At 59.0% G+C, this 22,012-nt stretch overlaps 1 protein-coding gene across 12 annotated transcripts in view; it reads right to left on the bottom strand.

The window, feature by feature from the left end:
* The window catches only part of PACS2 (phosphofurin acidic cluster sorting protein 2), a 59,457-nt gene that overhangs the window by 23,438 nt on the left and 14,007 nt on the right, over positions 1 to 22,012 (bottom strand). For 10 of the 12 annotated variants that reach the window (XM_064571725.1, XM_064571721.1, XM_064571724.1 and 7 more), the window contains exons 2-3: positions 3,613 to 3,700; positions 264 to 353 (exon numbers count right to left, since the gene is read on the bottom strand). In XM_064571725.1, the coding sequence (XP_064427795.1) occupies positions 264 to 353; positions 3,613 to 3,700 (178 nt within the window). Of the gene's footprint in view, positions 1 to 34; positions 199 to 263; positions 354 to 3,612; positions 3,701 to 5,911; positions 6,212 to 22,012 lie in introns of those variants that run through there. The other 2 variants (XM_064571720.1, XM_064571723.1) reach the window with 2 other exon arrangements.

Genomic DNA, 22,012 nt, shown 5'->3' with positions numbered 1-22,012 from the left:
TAATCTCTACACCCCATGTGGGGCTCGAACTCACCACCCCGAGGTCAAGAGTCACACGCTTTCCCGACTGAGCCAGCCCGGCATCCCCAAAACGACTTTCTGAGAGTGAGCTTGGGCCTCACTACATTCTTTAGCACAGGACCGGGAGGGAAAATGCGATCTAATAAAGCACGCACGTCTTCTAACATTTCGGAGGACAGCACACTGGGGGAGAACATCCCTGCAAGGTGGGCCGCTGCCCCCTGCCCACGTGCCAGGCCCACCTGCAGAGAGAAGGTCAGCGCCAGGTCGGTCTCCACTTGTCCGCTGGGGGGCAGCACAATCTCATGGGACCGCAGGATCCGTTTGGAGCCCTGGGACAGAACAAAACGGCTGCTCATTCACAAGGGGGCATCTCACCGTGAAACCCACTGCCCTCAGACTCTCACGTGAAGAGCCACAGACCAGGCAGTGGGAGGCATAAGCTCACGGGATTCCCAAACGCACCCTTGGGGAGGTTTGTCAAGAGCCTTAGAAACGTCCCCATCCTGTCACCCTCTAGTTCTCCCCTAGATGATCCAGATTACTCACTGCCACATTTAAAGTAACTACCAAAAATGCAGCAGTGGGGTGTGGGGGTCACGGGACAATGCCAGGGTGTGGGGGGTCACAGGACAATGCTTGGGGTCACAGGGCAATGCTGGGGTGCAGGGGGGTCACGGGACAATGCCGGGGTGCGGGGAGGGTCACAGGACAATGCTTGGGGTCACAGGGCAATGCTGGGGTGCAGGGGGGTCACGGGACAATGTTTGGGGTCACAGGACAATGCTTGGGGTCACAGGGCAATGCTAGGGTGCGTGGGGGTCACGGGACAATGCCAGGGTGTGGGGGGTCATAGGACAATGCTTGGGGTCACAGGGCAATGCTGGGGGTCACAGGGCAATGCTAGGGTGCGTGGGGGTCACAGGACAATGCTGGGGTGCGGGGGGTCACAGGACAATGCTTGGGGTCACAGGGCAATGCTGGGGTGCAGGGGGGTCACGGGACAATGTTTGGGGTCACAGGACAATGCTTGGGGTCACAGGGCAATGCTAGGGTGCGTGGGGGTCACGGGACAATGCCAGGGTGTGGGGGGTCATAGGACAATGCTTGGGGTCACAGGGCAATGCTGGGGGTCACAGGGCAATGCTAGGGTGCGTGGGGGTCACAGGACAATGCTGGGGTGCGGGGGGTCACAGGACAATGCTTGGGGTCACAGGGCAATGCTGGGGTGCAGGGGGGTCACGGAACAATGCCTGGAAGAACCGGTGTGCTAGATGCTAAGCATTTCTGAAAAAGTGGACCAGTGAGGGGTGATGGCCTCCCCAGAAAGCAAAACGTGGTACACGGGTGTAACAGGTGCTCTGTGTCAGCGACAGAGACGTGAAGTCGAGAAATACATCTGAGAACACACAGACAAACGTGCTGCATAATAATGAGCCTTCACGTCACCAGGAAATAGTGAGTAACAAATCATTCGTATAAAACGTCCAGATCCTCACCTCAAATCCTATACCAAAATAAATCCCAAATGGATTAAAGATTTCCTCATAGTACTGTTTTAAAAACGGCTGTCCCCACATGCACGGAGCGGAGACTGAAGGCTGGGGGCAGGAAGCCACGGGACGGACACCATGTGGCCCCCTGCGAGCGGGGCACCGACAGCCGTCGGACTCAGAGCCACAAAGACCAGTGGCCACCAGGGTGCAGGGCTGGGGGCTCGGGAGGTGTCCGACAAGATGAGGGTGCAGAGAAGAGGCTGAGGGCAGGACTGGGGTGTGGGTCTAGGACAGAGACAGCACAGACGTGCGGGCTGACGGGGGTGACGGGCAGGGGTCCTGGGCACAGGTGCGGGGCTGGCTCTACTCGGGCATCCTGCGGCACCGCCCGGTGGACGCCCTCTGGGCCACATGGCACCCTGTGCGGGGTCTGGCCGTGGCCCCCAGGCCTCTTCCACACCAGATCCCTCAGGAGACCTGAGCTGACTGGCCTCTGCCGGGTGAAAGAGGGCAGCGAGCACAGGCGAGCAGGCTGGGGCCGGTGGGGAAGGCCGGCAGGCCCGCTCCCTCTGGGAGCGAAGATGCAAGGCCTCAGCTCAGAGGAGGGGCTGCTGACGACACAGGAGCGCAGCATCTTGTGTCTCGTGTCTCGGGGAGAACGGGTGGAGGGAGACGGCCCGGCTGGGGGCTGACTCCTCCAGACTTGCCCTGCCCCCCCCCATGCAGGGGCACAGCAGGTGGGCGGCAACTGACCCAAACAGAGGGCGACGCCCAGGGGGGGCCTGCAGGATGGGCCAGGCACCTGGGTGGATGCTGAGCTTGTGGGGGCACACGGGAACGGGCAGCCAGTGAAGGGGGCACCCGGGTCAGCTGGAAAGGTGACGTGGGTCCCAGAGCCTGAGTCTCGGAGATGGTGGGGTCTGGGGCAGGGCTCCAGGAATGGGCCGGGGTCGGGGGCAGCCGTGTAAGAGGTCAACGGTGGCAGATTCAGGGGTCCGGGATGGGTGGGCTCCACCTTGCTCTAGAGCCCTCCCCGCGCGGAGCAAAGCCCGGGCCCCGGGCCCCGGGAAAGCCTGGCCCCCCGTGGGCACGTCCCCGTGGCACTGGCTCGCAGCCCCACATGCCTGGCTTTGATGATAAGTTACAGCAGCATCTTCAGGGAGGAAAAGGGTTTCTCCAGATCTTTACTTAAAAGATGGTGGCAACAGACGGGGAAACTAAAGACGGGCCTCAGGCCTCCTTGAACTCGGCCCTGAGCTCTCAGCCTGGAGAGAGCCTGGCTTGATGGCCCGGAGATGCGCAAGCCAGCAAGCCCTGGTGAGCCTGCCCTGAGAGCCCCAGGCCGGGCCCCTGGCACCCCCGCGGCCCCTGAACGTGGGCTCCAGAGCCTGGGGCTGAGGGTGGAGCAAGATCTCGGTCCCGAGGGGCTGACGGTCTGGGGTGCTGGCAGGCCAGGCGCTGATACCTCCCACGGCTCAGCTGTGGGGGCCATCGCAAGGACCCAGCCACACGTGGAGGAGCCGGTGCCCTGGGGGAGGGAGGGGCCGCTGTCCCCTTGCGGGGCGGGGGGTGGGGAGGTGGGGGGGGTGGGGGGGGCGCGGGTCAGGCCCTCCTGAAACACTGCTATTTGTTCCAAGGCAGGAACCTGCAAGGTCCGGGAGCGTATGGGAGGAGACGTGTGCACGGCTGGGCTGGCGCTGGGTCAGGGGCCGGCAGAGAAGGGTGCGCTGGGTGCGCGCGGTGGGGGCAGGGAGGGTCTGCACCACAGTTCTGCTCTGCATGGGCCCATCTGCCAGTGACCTGCACACACTCCCTTCTCCCCACATTCCGAACACTGGGCTGCCTGCCCTTCATCGGACGGGACTGTGTCCTGGGTGTGCTGGGGGGACCCGATCCTGCCAGACCTTTAGGACCATCTTCCAGGTCAACCAGCCCTGGCAGAGGCTCCCCTGCGTGCTGGGGCGGAAGCAGGCTCCCTGGCCCCCTGCACAGGTAAGGGTCCAGCGGTTGGTGTGGCTGTGCCCACTCGCACCCCCAGGCAGGCACGGACACCCTGCACTCACTGCCCCGGGACAGCGGCCGAGGGGACCCTCACCTGCATCTTGACAGCAATCACCACCGAGATGAGCTCCTTCTCCAGCTCCTTGAACACCACCAGCTTCTTCAAGGTCAGGCTGCACAACCTGCAGAGGGCAAAGGCCTGCTCAGTGTGGACCACACCTTCCCACACCGCCTCCAGCCCTAGGAAGGCCCCACCCTCAGGAGCTCCAGCCTCAGACAAGGCCCTCACACCTCCTGGAGGCCCTCAGCTAGGCTCAGGGGCCCCTCAAGAGTCCCTGCGGTGGTGGATGCCACTCAGCATCCCCTTGCTCCAGAGGGCCCCAGAGGGTGGGTCTCCCACCTGTGGGGGAAGCTCAGTGCAGGTCTGTGGGCAGGCAGCCCAGACAAGGGCATGCAGACCAGGAGCCCCCAGGGACCAGGTGCCAGCTACCGAGCTCCACTCCCAGCTCCCAGAGCACAGGCCTCTGCAGGCCCCACCCCAGGCCCAAGCCCCTCACCTCCACCCTGTCCCCACACCAGTGTGGGGTCTCAGGCCCGGTCCCCACCTGCCCTGCCCCCCACCTCCGCAGGGTCCCCGGAGACACCACCACCACCTCTGGTGGCCCACTGCACACACCTGCCCCCCCAGTGCCCATGTCCCCGAGCCCACGGTGAGCTTTCCCTGAACCCTCACACTGGGTTCACCACTCTGAGTGTGGGGTGGAGGCAGGGCGTGTGGGCCCTGCCTAGGGAAGGGGTCCTGTGTCCCCCATGGTCCTCCGGTCCTCCGGTCCTGGTCCTCCAGCGGGGAACCTCCCCCTCCTGCTGGGCCTGTCTTGCAATCCTGGCCTGCAGGACCATTTAGCTGCACGAAGCTTTACCTTCCCGGAAGCAGCAGAACCACCCCACCAAGGAGCCCAGGCAGACGCGCTCCGGGGGTGTGGGGGTGCAACACCGAGATCAACCGGGACGGCTCTGCAGCAACTTGAAGCCCTGGCTTATTTTCCCGCTCAGACGTCAGCCCGCTGTTCACGGGGACAGCGCTGCCACATGGCGGTCAGCGCTCCACTTTCCGCTGCCCGCCCACACAGCTCCAAGCGCCAAGAGCAGGTCGCCAAACCTGTGTTGGCGTCATACAGGTCCTACTTGGGACGCCACACTCTCCATGCCCACCTACACCGCAAGCAGCAGGACAGACGCTGACGTGGTGGGGACAGCGGGAGTGGCCCATTTCCTGACCGGAGACTCTACACTCCTCTGTGTCTGCCTCAGAGGAAGCACGGGGACAGGGGCGCCAGAAGGAAGACCCCGGGCCCCCTCAACTCACATTTCTACATCCAGGCAGCAGGGAGTGACAGGCTGAGGCCGGGGAGCTCAGGTCTGGATATAGGGCCTGGGTCTGGTCGACAGTGTGGCTTTGGAAAGTTTCACAGGCTCTGTGACCACCTGCCAGCCACCCATGGAACAGAGACACCCACCACCATCCTGGGCTTCGTATGGAGACCCCACCACCATCCTGGGCATGGAGCAGAGACACCCACCACCATCCTGGGCTTCGTATGGAGACCCCACCACCATCCTGGGCATGGAGCAGAGACACCCACCACCATCCTGGGCTTCATATGGAGAACCCACTACCGTCCTGGGCATGGAGCAGAGACACCCACCACCATCCTGGGCTTCATATGGAGACCCCACCACCATCCTGGGCATGGAGCAGAGACACCCACCACCATCCTGGGCTTCATATGGACACACCCACCACCATCCTAGGCTTCATATGAAGACCCCACCACCCTCCTGGGCATGGAGCACAGACACCCACCACCATCCTGGGCTTCATATGGAGACCCCACCACCATCCTGGGCATGGAGCAGAGACCCCATTGCCATTCTGGGCATGAAATGAAGACCCTACTGTTTTGTGTTTTATTAGATTCTGTATTTGTCTATTTGACATCCATTAATTATAGGGCCAACTGACAGCCAAAACTGTTTAAATCTTCCCTGGATCCAGAGCCCATACTGTGAACCCCTCCTTATCCAACCCTCAGCACCAACCTAATATCTCCCTGCCCTACACACCCAGGCCCAGGAAGCAGACAACTAGGGGCAGCCCCTGGGACCTTGTGCCTCAAGGTCCACCGGAATGACTCCAACTAGCCAATCCTAAGCCATTTGCCCTGCCACGCTGCACCTTTCCCACGGAAACCCCAGTAAAGGCTGTGGTCTGGGCCTCGCCCACAGTCCCTCTGCCTCCTGACTGACCCTGGTGCTTCCCCGTGGCCCCATGTACGGTGCCTCCTGTTTCTAGGGGACGGTGAACATTAAACTCTCCTCTCAATGGCACTGACCTCTCTGCACCGTCACTCAGTCACCTTTATAAACTAAGACCGACACAAAGCTCCGACTCCCATCCTGGGCCTACGGCCAGCCTGTCACAGTGCGGCCCTCAGGGCACATGGAGGATGATGGTGATGAGCCAGGAGACAGACACGAGGGCTTCCCCTGGCAGCAGGGCCCCTGACTCAGGCAGCAGGACAGCTCCAGGCTGGGGGCAAATGGGGTTGTTCCTGACAGCCGCTGACATGCGGGAGCCCAAGGGAAGGCCAGCGCACTCTGCCCATCAGGCCACTCTGACTGCAGGAAACAAACTGCGAAGGAAAGAAAATGGAGAAAGACGTGGGTTCCAGGGGCTAGCATCCACCGGGACCAACCACGTCCCGGCCACAAAAGAGCACCAGCATGCTTAAAAGAACTCAAGTCATGGGGCGCGTGGGTGGCTCAGGCGGTTAAGCGTCTGCCTTAGGCTCAGGTCATGATCCCACGGTCCTGGGATTGAGCCCCGCATCGGGCTTCCTGCTCAGCGGGGAGCCTGCTTCTCCCTCTGCCTCTGCCCCTCCCCCTGCTTGTGCTTTCTCTCTCTAATAAATAAAATATTAAAAAAAAGAAAGAACTGAAGTCGTGTAAAGTATGTTCTCTGACCACAATAGACTCAGCTAGAAATCAATGGTAGAGGGGCGCCTGGCTGGCTCTCTCAGCACGTGACTCTTGATCTCGGGGTCATGAGTTCGAACCCCACATTGGGTGTGGAGCCTACTTAAAACAAATAAACAAAAAGAAATCAATAGTAGACAAAAGGCCAGAAACACCAACCACTCGGGACAGTAAGCAGCACACGGGCCCAGGAGGAAAACTCCAAGGATCCAGAAATATTTTGTGTGGATTCGAGCCCCGTGGGAGATGCACTCATACAAGAAAGTAAGAAAGGCCTCAAGTGCACAGTCTGAGCTTCACCTCAAGACACCAGGAAAGGAGCAAACTGAACCCAAAGTGAGTGGAGCAAGGGAGCAACAAAGACAAAAACAGAAACCATGAAACGGAAGATAGAAAATCAACAGAGAAAGAAAATACGAAATAAAGTATTAAAAAACCCCAAAACTGGTTCTTTGGGAAGAGCAATAAAACTGATAAAACCTCTAGCCCAACAAAGAAAGAAAGAAGAGAGGACAAAATGAGCCATATCAGGAATGAAAGAAGGAAGATCACACAGTTCACACAGAGGGGGAAGCTGCAGACAGCTGGGGCAGGTCAGGCTGGGAGTTGGATACAATGTATGTATATGTATGTATATGTATCAACATGTAACAATGCCCCAGCCACAATCACCAGAAGCACCACAACCGCAGAAGCACCAGGATGAACAGATCATCTGAACAGCCTAATCTATCAAAGAAATTGAATAGTTTAAAACCGTCTGAAAAAGAAAGCTCCAGGTGGATTCACCCAGATATCAAAGGATGAAACAACACTAATTCTACATAATATCTTCCAGAAAACAGAAAAGGGAGAAATACTTCTCAACTCATTTTATGAGGTCAGGAATTACCCATACCAACACCAGACAACAACGTACATAAAAGGAAACTACAGACCAATATCCCTCTATGAATATAAATGTAAAGATCTTCAATAAAATATCAGCAAACTGAATTCATCATATATAAAAAGGAATGACTAATACACCATGACCAAGCGCGGTTTGTTCCAGGCTGGTCAACATTTGAAATCAGTCAGTGAAATTCACCCCATCAACAGGCTAAATTAGAAAAATCATAAAATCTCCTCAAATGATTTTTAAAAACTTGACAAAATTTAATTGCATTTGTGATTAAAACTCTTGGCGAACCAGGGACAGAAGACAACGTCCTGAATGGCCAACATCATGCTGGCGGCAGGATGGAAACCCCCACCGAGACCAGGAGGCTGAGCCGCACCCTCACACCCCTGCGGCATGGCACAGAACCAAAGGCTTGCCCTGTGCAATAAGGCAAGAAAAGGAGATAAAAGGCACAAGGACTGGAAAGGAAAAACGCAGCTCTTCTTTGCAGACAACACAGTAGTTTATGCAGAAAACCCCAAGGAATGTGGAAAAATGTGAAAGCAAGCCCCCAGAACTAAGAGCCTTGCAAGATCATCTGATACAAATTCGACATAAAAAGTGGTCCCATTTGTACACACTAGCAATGAATGATTAGAAGTCAGTTTTTTTTTTTTAAGATTTTATTTATTTATTTGTCAGAGACAGAGGCAAAGCACAAGCAGGGGGAGCAGCAGAGGCAGAGGGAGAAGCAGACTCCCTGCTGAGCAAGGAGCCTGATGTGGGACTCGATCCCCGGACCCCGGGATCATGACCTGAGCCGAAGGCAGGCGCTTAACCGACTGAGCCACCAGGCATCCCAAAGTCAGTTTTTTAAAACTTCCATTTATAGTAACTCCAAAACAAAGAAAATATCTAAATTTAACAAGGTAAGTGCAGGATCTGCAAGTGAGTGGAAGGAGCCAGCAAAGGGTTGAGCGGGTGGAGAGATGAGCCGCCGCATGGGCATTAGCACTCCCCAGACCAGATCTAAGGTTTAGTTCCCGGAAATCCCAGCACAACGTTTTTGTAGGTATCAATAAGCTGGTTTTTAAGTTTATATGGAATGGCAAAGGAATTGGATAATCGAAAGGACTTTGAAAAGGAGACCCAAGGAAGGTGGGGGCCGTCCAGATCCGTGTGGAGCTGAGTACTCAGGGCAGTGTGGTGCTCCCGGGGCAAAGGCAGGGAGGTCAGGAACAGAAACAGGAAGTCGGGTAAACTGGACTTCATCAAAATTTCGTGAAAGAAGGCAGAGTAGCTAAGGCTGGGAGAAAATACTTGCAAACTGCATATCCGACAGAGGGTTTAATCCAGAATAAAGAACCCTCCAAACTCAACAACAGGATAATAAAGAACCCAATTTAAAAATAGGCAGAAGATTTGCAAACACTTCACTAAAAGACATATGGGCAGTAAATTAGCACATGAAAAGATGCAACTGAAAACCACCAGGAGTCAGGAGTCACCACCTCACACCAATGGCCGTGGCTAAAACGAAACCAAACACCAAAAGCCTGACACCCAGTGCTGGCAAGGAGGCGGGTGATGGGCACTAGATGTGGTCACACATGTGCCACCCAGACCAGCACTGCTCCGTGCGTGTGTCCACGCAGACTCTACGTGGACACTCACGGTGGCTGCGTGTGCAGCTGCCCAAGCCTGGAGACACCCTTCAAGCAAAGCAGGAAGCCTGCTCGGGGACAAGAGGGCCAAAGCATCGACACAGACATGCACACACGGACACGCACGTGTGCAGAGACACACACGTGCACACAAATACGCACACCAGACACACCCACATGCGCACGCACACACACTCCCCACGCGTGCATGCACACACAGGTGCCCGCACCAGCCCCCCACACGGGAAGAGAAGCCAGGGCCAAAAGGCTGGGCCCTGCACGTTAGCCCACTAACGCGGCGTTCTGGAGAGCACGCATCAGCAGTGCAGGAGTGCTGACAGCCGAGGCTGCGTGGGGATGCTGGATCTGGGTCCGTCCACTGTTCTGAGCCTGGTTGGGGGCAACGGGCAAGTCTGGGCTGTAGGCAAACACGGGGGCAGGCTGAATTTTACTGTGAGTTTTAAAGTTATTTTTCAAAAGCTAAAAAAGCCACAAGACCTAAGGGATATATCGGCCAATTGCAAACAGGAGGCGTTGTCTGGATCCTGCTTTTAATAAACTAATTACCAGGAATGCTTGCATAGCCCTCATTTGGGATGGGGTCTCGCTCTCAGGGCCGTTGCGATGCCTGTTTCTAGACAATCTGTTTGGGCAGGGGCCGGGGTCGGTCCGGCATTTGCTGCCCACGGCTCAGAGAGGCTTCTGTCTGGGAAGCACAGTGGCACCCCCACGCTGACGTGTCCTCGTCACAGGGAAAACTCGAGGCCATGAGCAGAGCCACGGGCTCCGTCGGAAGGGAAGGGTCTCTGCTCCGGCAGCCTCCTAGAGGTGAGCTTGCAGCTGCAGAGAGCCCATCTAAACCAGCACCGGCCCGCTTACTTCTTCACAGTCGTGTCTCCCGTAGGATGGGACCAACACCTCCGAGCCATTTGGATTTTCCTTTCCTTGTTTTCTCTTTTTCTTTTCTTTAATTCTAAGACACAGTCAAGTTGATGCTATTTGTACAAACAACTAAAAGCATAAAAAGAATCATTTGCATACAGAGACTGGGCCAGACAGAACACACGATATTTGTTTTTATACAAGACTGGCTCTGAGAGAAAGGCCTGAGGGCTGGAGTATAGATTATAGCCATGGACAAGATTTATTGCATAATACCTGGCCCTCAAGGAAATCATGAGCAAATACACTAAAAAAACCCCACAAACGATGATTCATCACTAAGCCGGGACTGTTACTGTGTAAGACACCCTGCAATTGTACTAGACTCAGCAGTAACAAAAAAGGAAGCCAAGCGTATCTTAAACACACTGTCAGGATAAAACACAATCCCCTCGACAGGCAGAAACCCAGTATCCTGTCCGAGGGGCCCTGGCCCCACACTGCGTGCTCTCTTGTTCCTCTCGGATGGTGTCTGCTCAAAAGAGTGGAAAGCCAACTTCCATGCCTAACCCTGGAGAAGCAGTGTTCTGGTTTTCTGAAACCTAGAAGTGTGGGGCTTACAGAAAAAAACCACAAAGAGGGATGCCACCAAAACCCACGTATCCGACAAGAACTAACAAATGTTCTCTGCACTGACTTGAGATCTTTTTAAAGAAATTGGGACCAGAACCACAGACATCCACCACGTGCTCCCCACCCCTCCCTCCTTGCCCTCTGCAGGGGCCACCATCTGGAGGGGTCTCCTTCCAGGGGACTGCCCGCTGTGCCCAAATCAGGCCTCCCCCACGTTAGCTGGGGGTCCACTTCCCAGCCAGATACCAGTCTTGCCCGGCAGGCAGCTGGGCAAGGCCACTGAGCAGCCCAGGTGGCGGCACCTGAGCAGAGGTGACATGTACATGTGGTGACTGGCTCGCCCCTTGCCCGTTCCCTTCTCCAGGCTGCAGGGGCGCGGCCACCTTGGACCCCCACACGGACGCCATGCGCTGAGGACAGCAGAGCCCGCGTGGGTCCTGGATCACAAACACCTGCACGCTTACACAAGGCAGACATCGGCACCGGCTTGGGTGGCTCGGTTGGCTCGGTTCTGCTGTTAACGAAACGTCCGCTGTGTGCCAGACTGCCAGGCATACGCGGCCATGCACCCTTGTTTCTTGAGGCGGCCGGTTCACATCACACTGCCTACACGTCCGTGACGTGTCCTTGCCACGGAACAGACGTGCACGCCCCTGCCCACTGTGTGCTTCCTCACCGTGCAAGCACACGGCTTCTCTGTCCTTCGCCGGTGGCCGCTCAGGCTGGTGCCAACGATCTGACACCACAGACCTGCTCTGCCCGGCACCTGCTCCGCCGTGGGAGCGGCACGGAGGGGCGGGGGTATCGCCCCCCGAGCGGGGTTGCGGGGTCCAGGCTCTGCACACTTGGAGCCTGCCCAGGGTACCATCACACCGTGCTCCCGAGCTGCCCAGAGGAGTGTTGACTCCCACACGCCCCGTGTCTGTGTCCTCCGAGCAGCCGCCCGGGGCGGGGGTCCCCCCTCCCTCCCTCTTCACATGCCTGCTCTCTGCACACGTGCACCCTGGTGTCTCTTCCTCTTCTGACAAGGACACCAGTCATATTGGATTAGGACCCACCCTAACGGCCTCATTTCCCTAAATCTCCTGACGAACGGTCTCATCACGTCAATTTGATCGCCTCTGTAAGCCTCCAGCTCCAAACACGCCTTCCAAGGTGCTTCTGGAGTCAGGGAATCACGTGAATTCAAGGGGCACACAGTGCAGCTCTAGACACCACCAGCCCGACGGAACAGAGTCTTTGGGTCTGGGGCATGTGGCGCGTGTCCGTGGCCCCGCCTGTCTTCCTGCTGGACTACTGTCCTCATTTGCTCTGGAGAAGCACACGGCAGAGCTCACCCCTGGCTGCAGGCCAGCACACGAAGGTGTTTCTGAAGTGTGTTTACACAATAAATGTCTGTGGTTTATGCTTCAGGGCTCGCTCGATTCCCTAAGCCCACCCTCCTCCCAGCCCCTCTGCCTGCGCTGTTCACAGCGAGGTCCTTCATGAGCCCGGGCGTTCGGCATGTGGCGACACAGCCCCCTCCGTGGGGTCCAGTCATCCCCAAACCACTGATTCCAGAGCGCGTCCTGTCCTCTGCCAAGCATGCCACGGCCACGTGCGGGATTCTGCGCCATCGTGTTCCACGACAGATCAGTCTGTATTTCTGCCAATTTCATATTGTTTAATTAGTGTAGCTTATTTTTTTTTTAATTTTATTTATTTATTTGAGACAGAGAGCATGAGAGGGAGCAGGGTCAGAGGGAGAAGCAGACCCCCTGCCGAGCAGGGAGCCCGATGCAGGACTCGATCCCGGGACTCCAGGATCATGACCTGAGCCGAAGGCAGTCGCCCAACCGACTGAGCCACCCAGGCGCCCCTAATTAGTGTAGCTTATTTAAGTAAACACCTGTCTGCTAAGGAAGGTGCTCCCCAGCACAGACACAGTTCACTTTTCTTTAAAGCCGCATGCCTGTTTCACAGAAACTGTAGCGTTAGCGTGCCAGGTCCCCCCCCCCCCCGCCCCCGCGTGGGGCCTCGCACCTGATCTGTGTTCAGGGGGAGTGGGGTCTCTGCACCCCTCACTCAGCTGTTTCATGTCCTTGAACAAGCGCTAGACGCTTCTCCTCACAGCGTCTCTGATGTCCTGGGTTCACTTTTTTCCTAGATAGCTACTAACTGCTTTTAGGAATAACATTGTTTTTCTTATTTTCAAATTGATTACTGCCGGCGATCCTGACATCACAGAACTAAATCCTCCTGTTTTCGTGATCCTACCGCCCTGATAAAAGTGCACAGCTTCGCCTCTACTCTTAACCTCTAATCTCTGCAGCACCTCATATGAGATAGGACTTATTTCTTCAAGATTTGGTAAAATTCACCAATAAAACCATCTGATGCTGTTTGGGGAAGAGGAGGTTTTAATGTAACTTAATTGTCATGTAATTCACATCTCCTCTTGCACTAAGTCAGTTACTGATTCCTAATCTCACAGAATTGTCCTTTCGAGTTTCATCTCAACGGACGACACTGTTTATCGCGATCTTCGACTCGCTCTGCGGCCGTTCATCCCCAAAGGCTGAGCCCTCATCACCCCTGCCCAGCAGTGGGCCTCTGGCTGCTGCTGACCTGCGACACTGTTTCTATTTCATTAAGTTTTGTGCTTTATTACCTGTTTCTCCACTTTTTTTAGGCTCACGCTGTCCTTTGTGCGACCTGAGCTGGACGATGTGCCTGTGACGGAGCGTTTCCCACGAGGCGTGTCAGGGCTCAGAAGCGATGCTGGCACGTGACACCGCCCCGGGCTTCTGGACTCCAGGTGGCGGCCACCGTCCGGCTCACAAGGGCGACCTCCTTGCCACCTCGGGGCTCAGGAAGGGTGGCCCCTGCTTCGTGAGAGCCCAGCACTAGTACAACGTCCCCAGCATGAAGACGCTGTGTGTCACGGGTATCCTCGGCGCGCTGGGGAGCAGGTGGCATCTCGTGAAAGCCGCCTCTGTCCTGGGAAGGGAGTGCCTGTATCTCTGGGTGTGAGGGGCCCTGAACACCTCAACACACATGTCAACCCCTGAGGTCTCCGGCTCCTGCTGTGCAGGAAGAGCCAGCCGACAGGACTGCGGCAAACATCGAGGGACATACAGGGACAGCCACGCATCCCCAAGACCTGGCAAAGCAGGGGCCAAGGAGCGCCTGTGGGAAGCCAGCCATGCTGGTCAGCAGAGGTGCCCATGGCCCAGGACAACTGGACGCCCAGGTTGGGCTGTAATCGGGCTGGACGCAGGTGCCAAGCCCCCGCCCCTGGGTCTCTGTCTCTCCACACCAGCTCTGGGTGCTGTGGCCTCTGCATGTTCTCAGGTCAGTGGTCCTCGTGGAGGGCAGGAGGGTGCCAACAGGAGGGAGCTCCTGGACCTCGAGGTGCTAGCATGCCTGGAGGGAGGGCAGGCTTCGGGGAGGCAGTCCTCCCAGCCCAGGGCTGCTGTGAGAGCCACCCATGCCCAGGCCATGGACAGAGGCTGGACAACTGGGTCGTGAGGGTCCGTGTCGGGAGGAAGACGGAGGGTACTGGCAGGGTCCCAGGTGACAGCAGCTGGGAGCGAGGGTGGAAGGAAGGACAGGAAGGCACCCCAGGAGCGGGGTCTTCCGAGGCCGGGCCACGACCACTCTCGGGGTGACCTGTCTGGTGAAGGCACAGGACCTGGAAGGCAGGGGCTCAAGTCCAATGTGGGACGGGGGTGAGGGGTGGGCCGCTGGGACCGAAGGCCAGTCGGGAGGCCAGTGGGGGGATCAGAGCACCCTGTGAGAGGGAGAGTGGGGCCGCAGGGGCCTCCTCTGGGGTTACCCAACAAGGCCCCACAGGCTGGAACCCACACAGCCAGGGGAGAGGGACAGGTGCTCTGCCCTGGGGTCAGGGAAGGCATCCTGGAAGCCTGGGGAGAGAAGGCAGCAGGGGCAATACTGTCCCCCCAAGGGGGTGACACGAGGGGGGAGGGGCAATATCCTGGAGCCCCCTGGGTTTTGTGAGTTGAAGAGTAAGTGACATTTCAAAAAGCTCACAGAAACCTGGTTTTGCAGAAATTTCCATACACGCAAGTCCTGCCAGGCATTCCCATTTCCACCAGTATCGTGTGGTTAAAGCCCTGCAGGGGCTGCTGGGAGGACATCCACCCACCCCACCCCCAGTCCCGACCCTGTGGGGACCTACACGCACATCCCACAGCAGGAAAGGAACACTAGGGGTCCCCCACAGCCCACTCCTGCCTCCAGAGACCAGGCCAGCCCCTGTGCCCCGTCCCGAAACAGACTTCGGCCTACCCACCTCCAGAACCTCGATTCCACATCTGGGGAGCAGAACGCCCGAGGGGGGAGACAAAGCTGGAAACATCACAGGCGAGACTGACATCCCCCATCCTCACGTGTGTGACACAAAACAGAGACCAGAGCCCAGGGCCCTGCTGCCCCTGGGGGTGCATACACGGTGGCCAAGGAAGCACCTGGTGTCGCATCATGTCATTTAAGCCACCACATTCCCCAGATCCTGGGCAGCAGTGGGCACTCGCAAGTAGCTGGGTGGGGAAGGTTCTGTGGGGGGGGGGAGGGCCGGGGCGGGACATGACTCGGGTCCCTCCGGCTCCAGGTCGAGGGACAGAGGAAGGTCAGTCGCCACCTGAGGGTCTCCAGCTGGTCTGAGGCTTTGGAGACCACGCCTCACTCGGAGCAGGAACCCAGGCACACCTGGGCTGCTCCCTGGGCTCCAGCTGAGCCCAGCCAGACTCAGTGAGGGTCAGTGCTGGTTAACACCATGGATTCTGGTTTTAACTCACCCACCCCCCCTCGTGGGAGTGTGAATCTCCACGGCCCTCTTTTGGGGGACAGCATGGCAATGTCTAGCTCAGTTTTTATTGTGGTAAAATATACATAATATAACATTTACCATTTTTAATTACACAGCTCCGTGGCATTAAGCACATTCACTGTTGCACGCCCATCACCACCATCTCCGGAACTTTCCATCTTCTCAACCTGAAACTCTGGCCCCATCCACACGCAGCACCCCCCAGCCCCTGGCGCCCCCACCCCACTTTGTCCGTGTGGACGGACTCCTCTAGGGACGTCCGATGAGTGGGTCACACGGTGTGTGTCGTCCGGTGAGTGGCTGAGGTCACTCCGTGCTCGGCGCCCCCGTGGTTCAGCCTTGCGGTGGCAGGGCTCCGGACTCTCTCCCCTTCACGGATGGACTTCTGTTTGTCCGCTCACCCACGGACGGGCCCCTGGGCTGCCCCATGGCCTAGCTCCTGTGAACCACAGGCGTGTGTGTGTTCAGACCCCGCTGCTAGGCCCTGTGGGCTACACACCAGCAGTGGGACTGCCGGCAACTCCGGCTCGGCGCCTCCGCGGTTCCCCAAGGGCTGCGCCACTTCATGTTCCCACAACCCTGGGAGGAAGGCAAGACCGTCCCCCCAGCTGCCCCCCAGGACGCCCGGGGCGTGGGGAGACCTGTGTTCATGGACCGGCTGAGAACGCTGGGCGGACAGCGTGTGCAGAAGATGCTGCTCCCTGGGGCCGGAGGAGCCCACGTGTCAGGAGGGACCTGCAGGAGGGGCTGTGTCCCCGCCCGGACCTGCGTCCCTGCCCGGACCCTGCCTGCAGTGGGTGCAGGAGGTAAGGCTCGGTGCCTGCGCAGCCCGGGGAGGGGGCCCAGACGACGGATCGCACCTGAAAGAGCGCCAAGGCCCCCACCTTCTGCACAGGCGGTGTCTGTTTCTGGGATGTTGGGGCTCCTGCAAGGGGCCCCCAGGCTCTTATCTTTTCTGTCCGCTTCCACCCTGTTGCGACTCAGTTCTCTGGTTCTTCTGGGCTTTGTCTTGCCCCTGTGCTGAGCTTTCTGTCTGCCATCAAGTTCTGGCACTCACGATGGACGATGGAATGTTCTGGAATGTTCTTTCACCAGAGCCTCCCATTCCACAGATGCAGGGATGTGCCACCGTTTAGTTCTGCCCCCTGCTCACCTGCTCTCCCTCGCTCTGCTGGCCCTGGACCCGGGTGGCTGCTGGAGCCCAGAGTGGGGACAAGGAGGCCACCAGGCTCCACCCTCTGCCCGGGGCCCCTATGTCTCGGCTCCTCTCCCTGCCGCCAGCCCAGCGGCCCTGGTCCTCCTCCTGGGGCTCCGGCCCTTCCTGGCTTTGCCGGGCTTCGGGAGGAGGCACTGGTGGCCGGGTGCGTGCATACCACCACCTGCGTCCACTCTGCTCTTCTCCACATTCTACCTAAGATGAGAACTTCCCCAAATGCAGCCTCTCTCCAATGTGTGGCCCGTGTCTTCAGGACCACCCAGGTTTGAACCCCACGCCCTCCTGCCCTGACTCCTCTCCATCTCCTAGAAGCCCTCTGTTCTCTCCTCCTCTCCACCTGGCCCTGGGCCCCTGCGGTCCTGTTGGTGCCGGCTGGTATGGAGATGCCTTTCTGCCAAAGCCCAGTGCCCGCCTACATCCAGCCTCTGGGCAGGCCCGACGGGCAGTGCCACCCGAGACCCCCTGCATTCCAGGCCAGATCTGAGCCGGCCCCCCGCCTCCTTGTGGCCCCCCTGCAGCAGCAATCAGGCCCATGCTGCAATGTTACCACCTCCCTCCCTCCTCCCTGAGGGCACTCGGGCCGGGAAACGCTCATTCCCCACCATCTGGACCGACCCCAGGGCCCAGAGCGCGCCCAGCACAGGCAGGCAGGTTCTCGCCGAGGAAGAGAGGCCAGGTACACCACGCCGCACGGAGGAAGGCACGAACCCCAACTCAGGAGACCCATTCGTCCTGAGATGGGAAACGCGGACGCTACCACGAGCAAAGTCAGACAACAGATGCAGGAAAACAACTGTGGGCAGACAAAAGACTAATGTCTGGGACACAGAGCCTCTTACAGAAGCACAACAAAAAGACAAGCCGCAGAACGTGGGCGATAGCCACGAAGAGGCGACCCACAGAAGTGCAGACCCACAACCTCAATGACCTCAGGCTCCAGAACCTTCCAGGGCTGCTGTCCACCCCCCCACCCCGCAGAGGCCTGGAGCCCCGAGGGCAAGGGCGGAGCAGGCCACGCCCACTGCCCACCCCTCCCTTCTCGCTTTGAGAAGCTCCAGCCACAGCAAAGTCAGTGGTTCAGTGAGTGCCCCGCCCCCAACCGCCCACAGGCACCTCCCGTGTGCACCTAGGATTTCCGGCCAAATACCCAAGAGTGCATCAGGGCATCAAGACCCTAAGCCCCCAGCGAGGACCCCCCTCTCCTGAGATGTCCACGGGCCCGGCCACTCGCCCCGCGCAGCACCCTGCCCCGGGGCAGATGCTCCTGAGCCCATGAGCCTGGGGTGCACTGGGCCGTGCATCACACACCGGCTCACCTGCCGCCGTCTCCTCGAATCTAGAACCATCCTCGCCCCCCCTTCCTTAAGATTACTTTCTGTTGTGGTGAAATGTGTATAAGGTAAAAGTGGCCCTTTCAAGGTCTTCAGGTCGGTGGCACTTAATAGGTTCAACAGTTAAGCAGCTACCACCTTTAACCCCAGAAGGCTCTCATCAGCCTGCAAAGCAAGCCCTGCCCTTCCACCGTCACCGTCATGGTCCTGCCCCAGCGCCTTCTCGCTCCGTGGGTCCTCCTGTCCGGACGCCCCACAGAACGGGAACCGTACAGCCTGTGGCCTTTCATGCCTGGCTTCTTCGCTGAGCACATTTTCCAGAGCCGTCCATGTTGCAGACTGCATTCCTTTTTAGGGCAGAGTAACAACCCCGTCTCTGGGCGTTTTGCTGACGCACCCTCACTGGTGGACGAGCGGGTTGTTTACACCTTCTGGCGACTGTGCAGGACCCCGCAGTGGACATTCGGAGGGAGCCTCCCCTGTCTGAGGGGGACAGGTGCCTGGAACCTCGGGCAGTCCTGCGCCCGGTACACTCTGCTTTCCCTACACGTACCACCGACGATGAGGCTGAACTTCCACGTCGGGCACTGTCTGTGCTCACGCGCCACGGACCGTCAGAGGACCGTGGTCGAGCTACCCCGCGGGGGAAGCTCCGGGAGCACGGTCTGAGTACCATCCCGTCCCACACTCACCCTGCCCGGGCTGAAGTGAGTGACATCGGTGTGTGACGAGCGCACGGCTGCCACTGCCCTCCGGCTGGCACGAAACACCCCACGTGGCCAAGGAGGGGCTCTGCCAGGCCCGGCTCCGCAGATGGCACACGGGGCCTACAAGGCGCAAGGGGACATTTCATGGGTTTCTGCAAAACGGACCAGCACCCGGGCTGGCCCTCTGAGCCAAACGCTGACTTGCACAGTTTCCCTCCAGGCATGGGGGAGTGGTTAACACGGCAGCCACGCGTGGGGCATACCTCTGTGGTCCCAAACGCGCTGACTGTGTGGTTGGTAGGAGGGAAAACTAAGGGGCCTTTTGTGTTCAGAAGCTGACCCGCCCGTGCGGTCGCGTGTCTGCCCTGGTGGGAGCGGAGGCTCTGTGGTGGCCACTGGCCAGGGGCCCCCACGCTCCAGCCACCTCCCAGGGATCAGCCAGCCCAAGAGCAGGGCCACCACGCCCCACTCAGGCTCCAGATGTGCCCGGCCACAGCCCAGGCTCGGGGCAAGGCTGGGGGAGGTGAGGCCTGGGGACCAGCACTGGGCCCAACGTGCTTCCCGTAAAGACAGTCCAGTGACGCAGAGCGGTGGCCAGACAGTTCGAAAGAACAAGTTCTGCCAAAGGCCGGGGGCTCCAGCTCCGCCCACATCCCGAGCGCTGGTCACCTTGCCCCGGGAACCTCAGTGGCTGCCAGCTCATGCCGCCGGCTCAGCTTTCTCTGGCCTCCAAGCCTGCTCGGGACACGGTTGCTTCCTGCTAATCAGGAGGCAAAGTCAGACAGAGGTGACTTCTCAGTGTCTCTGCTGGCCAGCACAGGGGGCCAGGATGGCCTTCGTCACCGAGGCCGGGAACCCCTGGAAGTGAGGGGAGGGAGGAGGGGCGGCTGGGTCACTGTGAGCCCACCTTCTGGCCCCAGGCCAGCCAGCCTGCCTGAGGCGGGGCCAGGGCACAGAGGAAGGGGCAGGAGGAGCCAGCCCCAGGAGGTGCTGCTGGCAGAGGCCAGCGTGGCCACCTGAAGGGAGGAGTCCAGTGCCTGCAGAGAGCACTGCGCATCTGTTGGGGGGGTACTCTGAGGGGCCTGGGACCCCAAAAGCTCCAGCCAGCCAGCCACGAGACCATTTTCCACAAGAGCATTGGCCGTGGGCCACTGCCAGCTCTAGGACCAACCAGCCATCAGGAGCTCTCCTCCTGGGGCTGCATCCTCCACTCTGGCTACCCAAACGCCCCAGAGGTCGCCCCGGCCCCAGGCATGCAGGTGCAACTCACCAGACACTGGAGGGGAGCCCCACATTGTCTCCAGCAGGTGAGACCCTGCCCGGCGCTGTCCTGGAGGTAGGCTCGCCTGGTCACGTCCCCAGGCTAACCCAGGAAGGAGCCAGAACCTTCTCTGCAGGGACAGCAAGCTCCCCGTTTCAGGCAGTATGGCCCTCAGTGATGGGCTTCTGCGAGGGCCAGGAAGAGGGGGGCCCACGGCTGACGGCAGAGTCCTGTGCTGCGTACAGCACCCCCACCCCAGGCAGGCTCAGGGGAGGGACAGAACCAGCCCCCACTGGGCATGGGCTGTGGCCGTCTGGGAGGGCACTAGGTGGTTCTGGGTTGTCCAGTAACGGGAATGTGCACAGGTCAGCCCGACCCCCAGAGGGGAAGGGAGGCAGGGGAGTCCCGAGGGGCCGCACAAGGGTGGGAGCCAGGAGCAGACGGAGCTGGTGCGGTGCATGCAGGCCTGACCTAGCCGAGTCCCGGGCTCTGCGGGGCTCCAGGTCCACGCAGATAAGGAGCGACAACACTGCCCACAGGTGCGGTCTGGGGAGGGGACGGTGGAGACCGGTGATGGGGATGAGAGTGTGCACCCCCATGCTGTGAGCACCCCCCAAAACACTGGGGGATAGTGGGTGCTACAGACTAAATTCTGTTTCCCCCCAAATTCATGTTGAGACCTGACCTGCAGTGTGATGGCATGAGGAGGTGGGTCTCCGGGGGTCAGGCCCGGGCGGGAGAGGCCATGGCTGCTGGCCTGAGACGTCCACGGGCACTGATCCACTGGAGCCACGTGGCCTCCTACAGAGCAGCCTTCCCCAAGGAAACCTGTGTACCCCAGAGGCCCACTGGGGATGACAACCCTGCCACACAGGGTCGGGTGCCCGCCCGCCCGCCCACACAGCCCCTGCTCTCGCCCACAGCCGCCTCTGGCCAGGAGAGTGTCGGCACGGTCTCGGCTTCTGTCCGGGGCTCCTACGACCCCACTGTGTCCCGTGTGCCCAGGGTCACCCCAGAACAGCGGCCTGCCACCCTGAACTGGCCACCAGGAGCCCCTGGAGGAGGCCCAGGGGAGCATGTGTACTCCCGGCTGCGTCAGGAACGCTCCCACTGAGCCCACGGAGGACGAGGAGCAACACACGGGTTTGTATTTGGCAGCGTCGCGAGGATAGGCCTGCTGATGATGCACCAAACCCAAGGAGCCCTTCTGAGCAACCAGCGAGACCACGATTCCCCGCCGAGGAACCGGGAGCAGGATTATCTCAAACTTCTCAAAACCACCGTGGAGGCCCGAGGCCAGAACCCTTAAAGGGCCGCAGCTGGAATTCAGGAGCCCGGACGCTGGTCCCACTGTGCACGGGGGCCGGGGGCCAGGGCGGTGGGGAGGGTGCTGCTTTCCCTTCAAGGTCCCTAAGCGTCACTTCACACAAGCCAGTAACCGAGAAATAGACTGGAAAACATGTTTCCTGGAGGAGTAATAAAGGAAAGCCAATCCATCTTGATCAGTTTCTGAGGAAAAAATGACCAAAATAGCAAAGGAAAAGCATAACAAAGAGAAAATGACAAACGGGAGTGCAAAAAAATCAGTCGCCACAGAAATACAATCTTGCCAGTTAAAAGTCATCTCGGTTTTCACAACACTTTGTAAGCTGCAGGAGGCTGACCTCATGGGCTGGGCGGGGCTGCACTGGGCGCAGAGGGCACCACGATGATGTCAGGACATGCTTAAGATGGAGAGCGGGGTTCGAGCAAAGAGGGCAGAAAGGACGAGAGCCCTGCCACCAGGAAGCTGAGCCACGGCCAGCTCCGTCCACCTCCCAACCTCCTGCAGAAGATTCGAGTGTCGGGTCCTGAGGGGGCAGGTGCACGGCCCCCGTGGTGACCTGGGCAGTAGCAGCATCCCCCCAGGGCCAGGGTCCACAGGGAGATGCCACTCGCCCCATTGGCCAGGGGCACGTGACCAGAGGCCTGCAGGAAGGGAGCAGGACGTGGTCCTCACAGTTGTGGCCTCCGCCGGGAAAGGACACAAGATAAAATTCCAGCAAGCCAT

This window comes from Mirounga angustirostris, unplaced genomic scaffold, assembly GCF_029215605.1.
Source record: "Mirounga angustirostris isolate CCGP_5_RB_7025 unplaced genomic scaffold, mMirAng1.0.hap1 SCAF_9, whole genome shotgun sequence".
NCBI classification, from domain to species: Eukaryota; Metazoa; Chordata; class Mammalia; order Carnivora; family Phocidae; genus Mirounga; species Mirounga angustirostris.
This window is presented reverse-complemented; position numbering and strand designations above follow the sequence as displayed.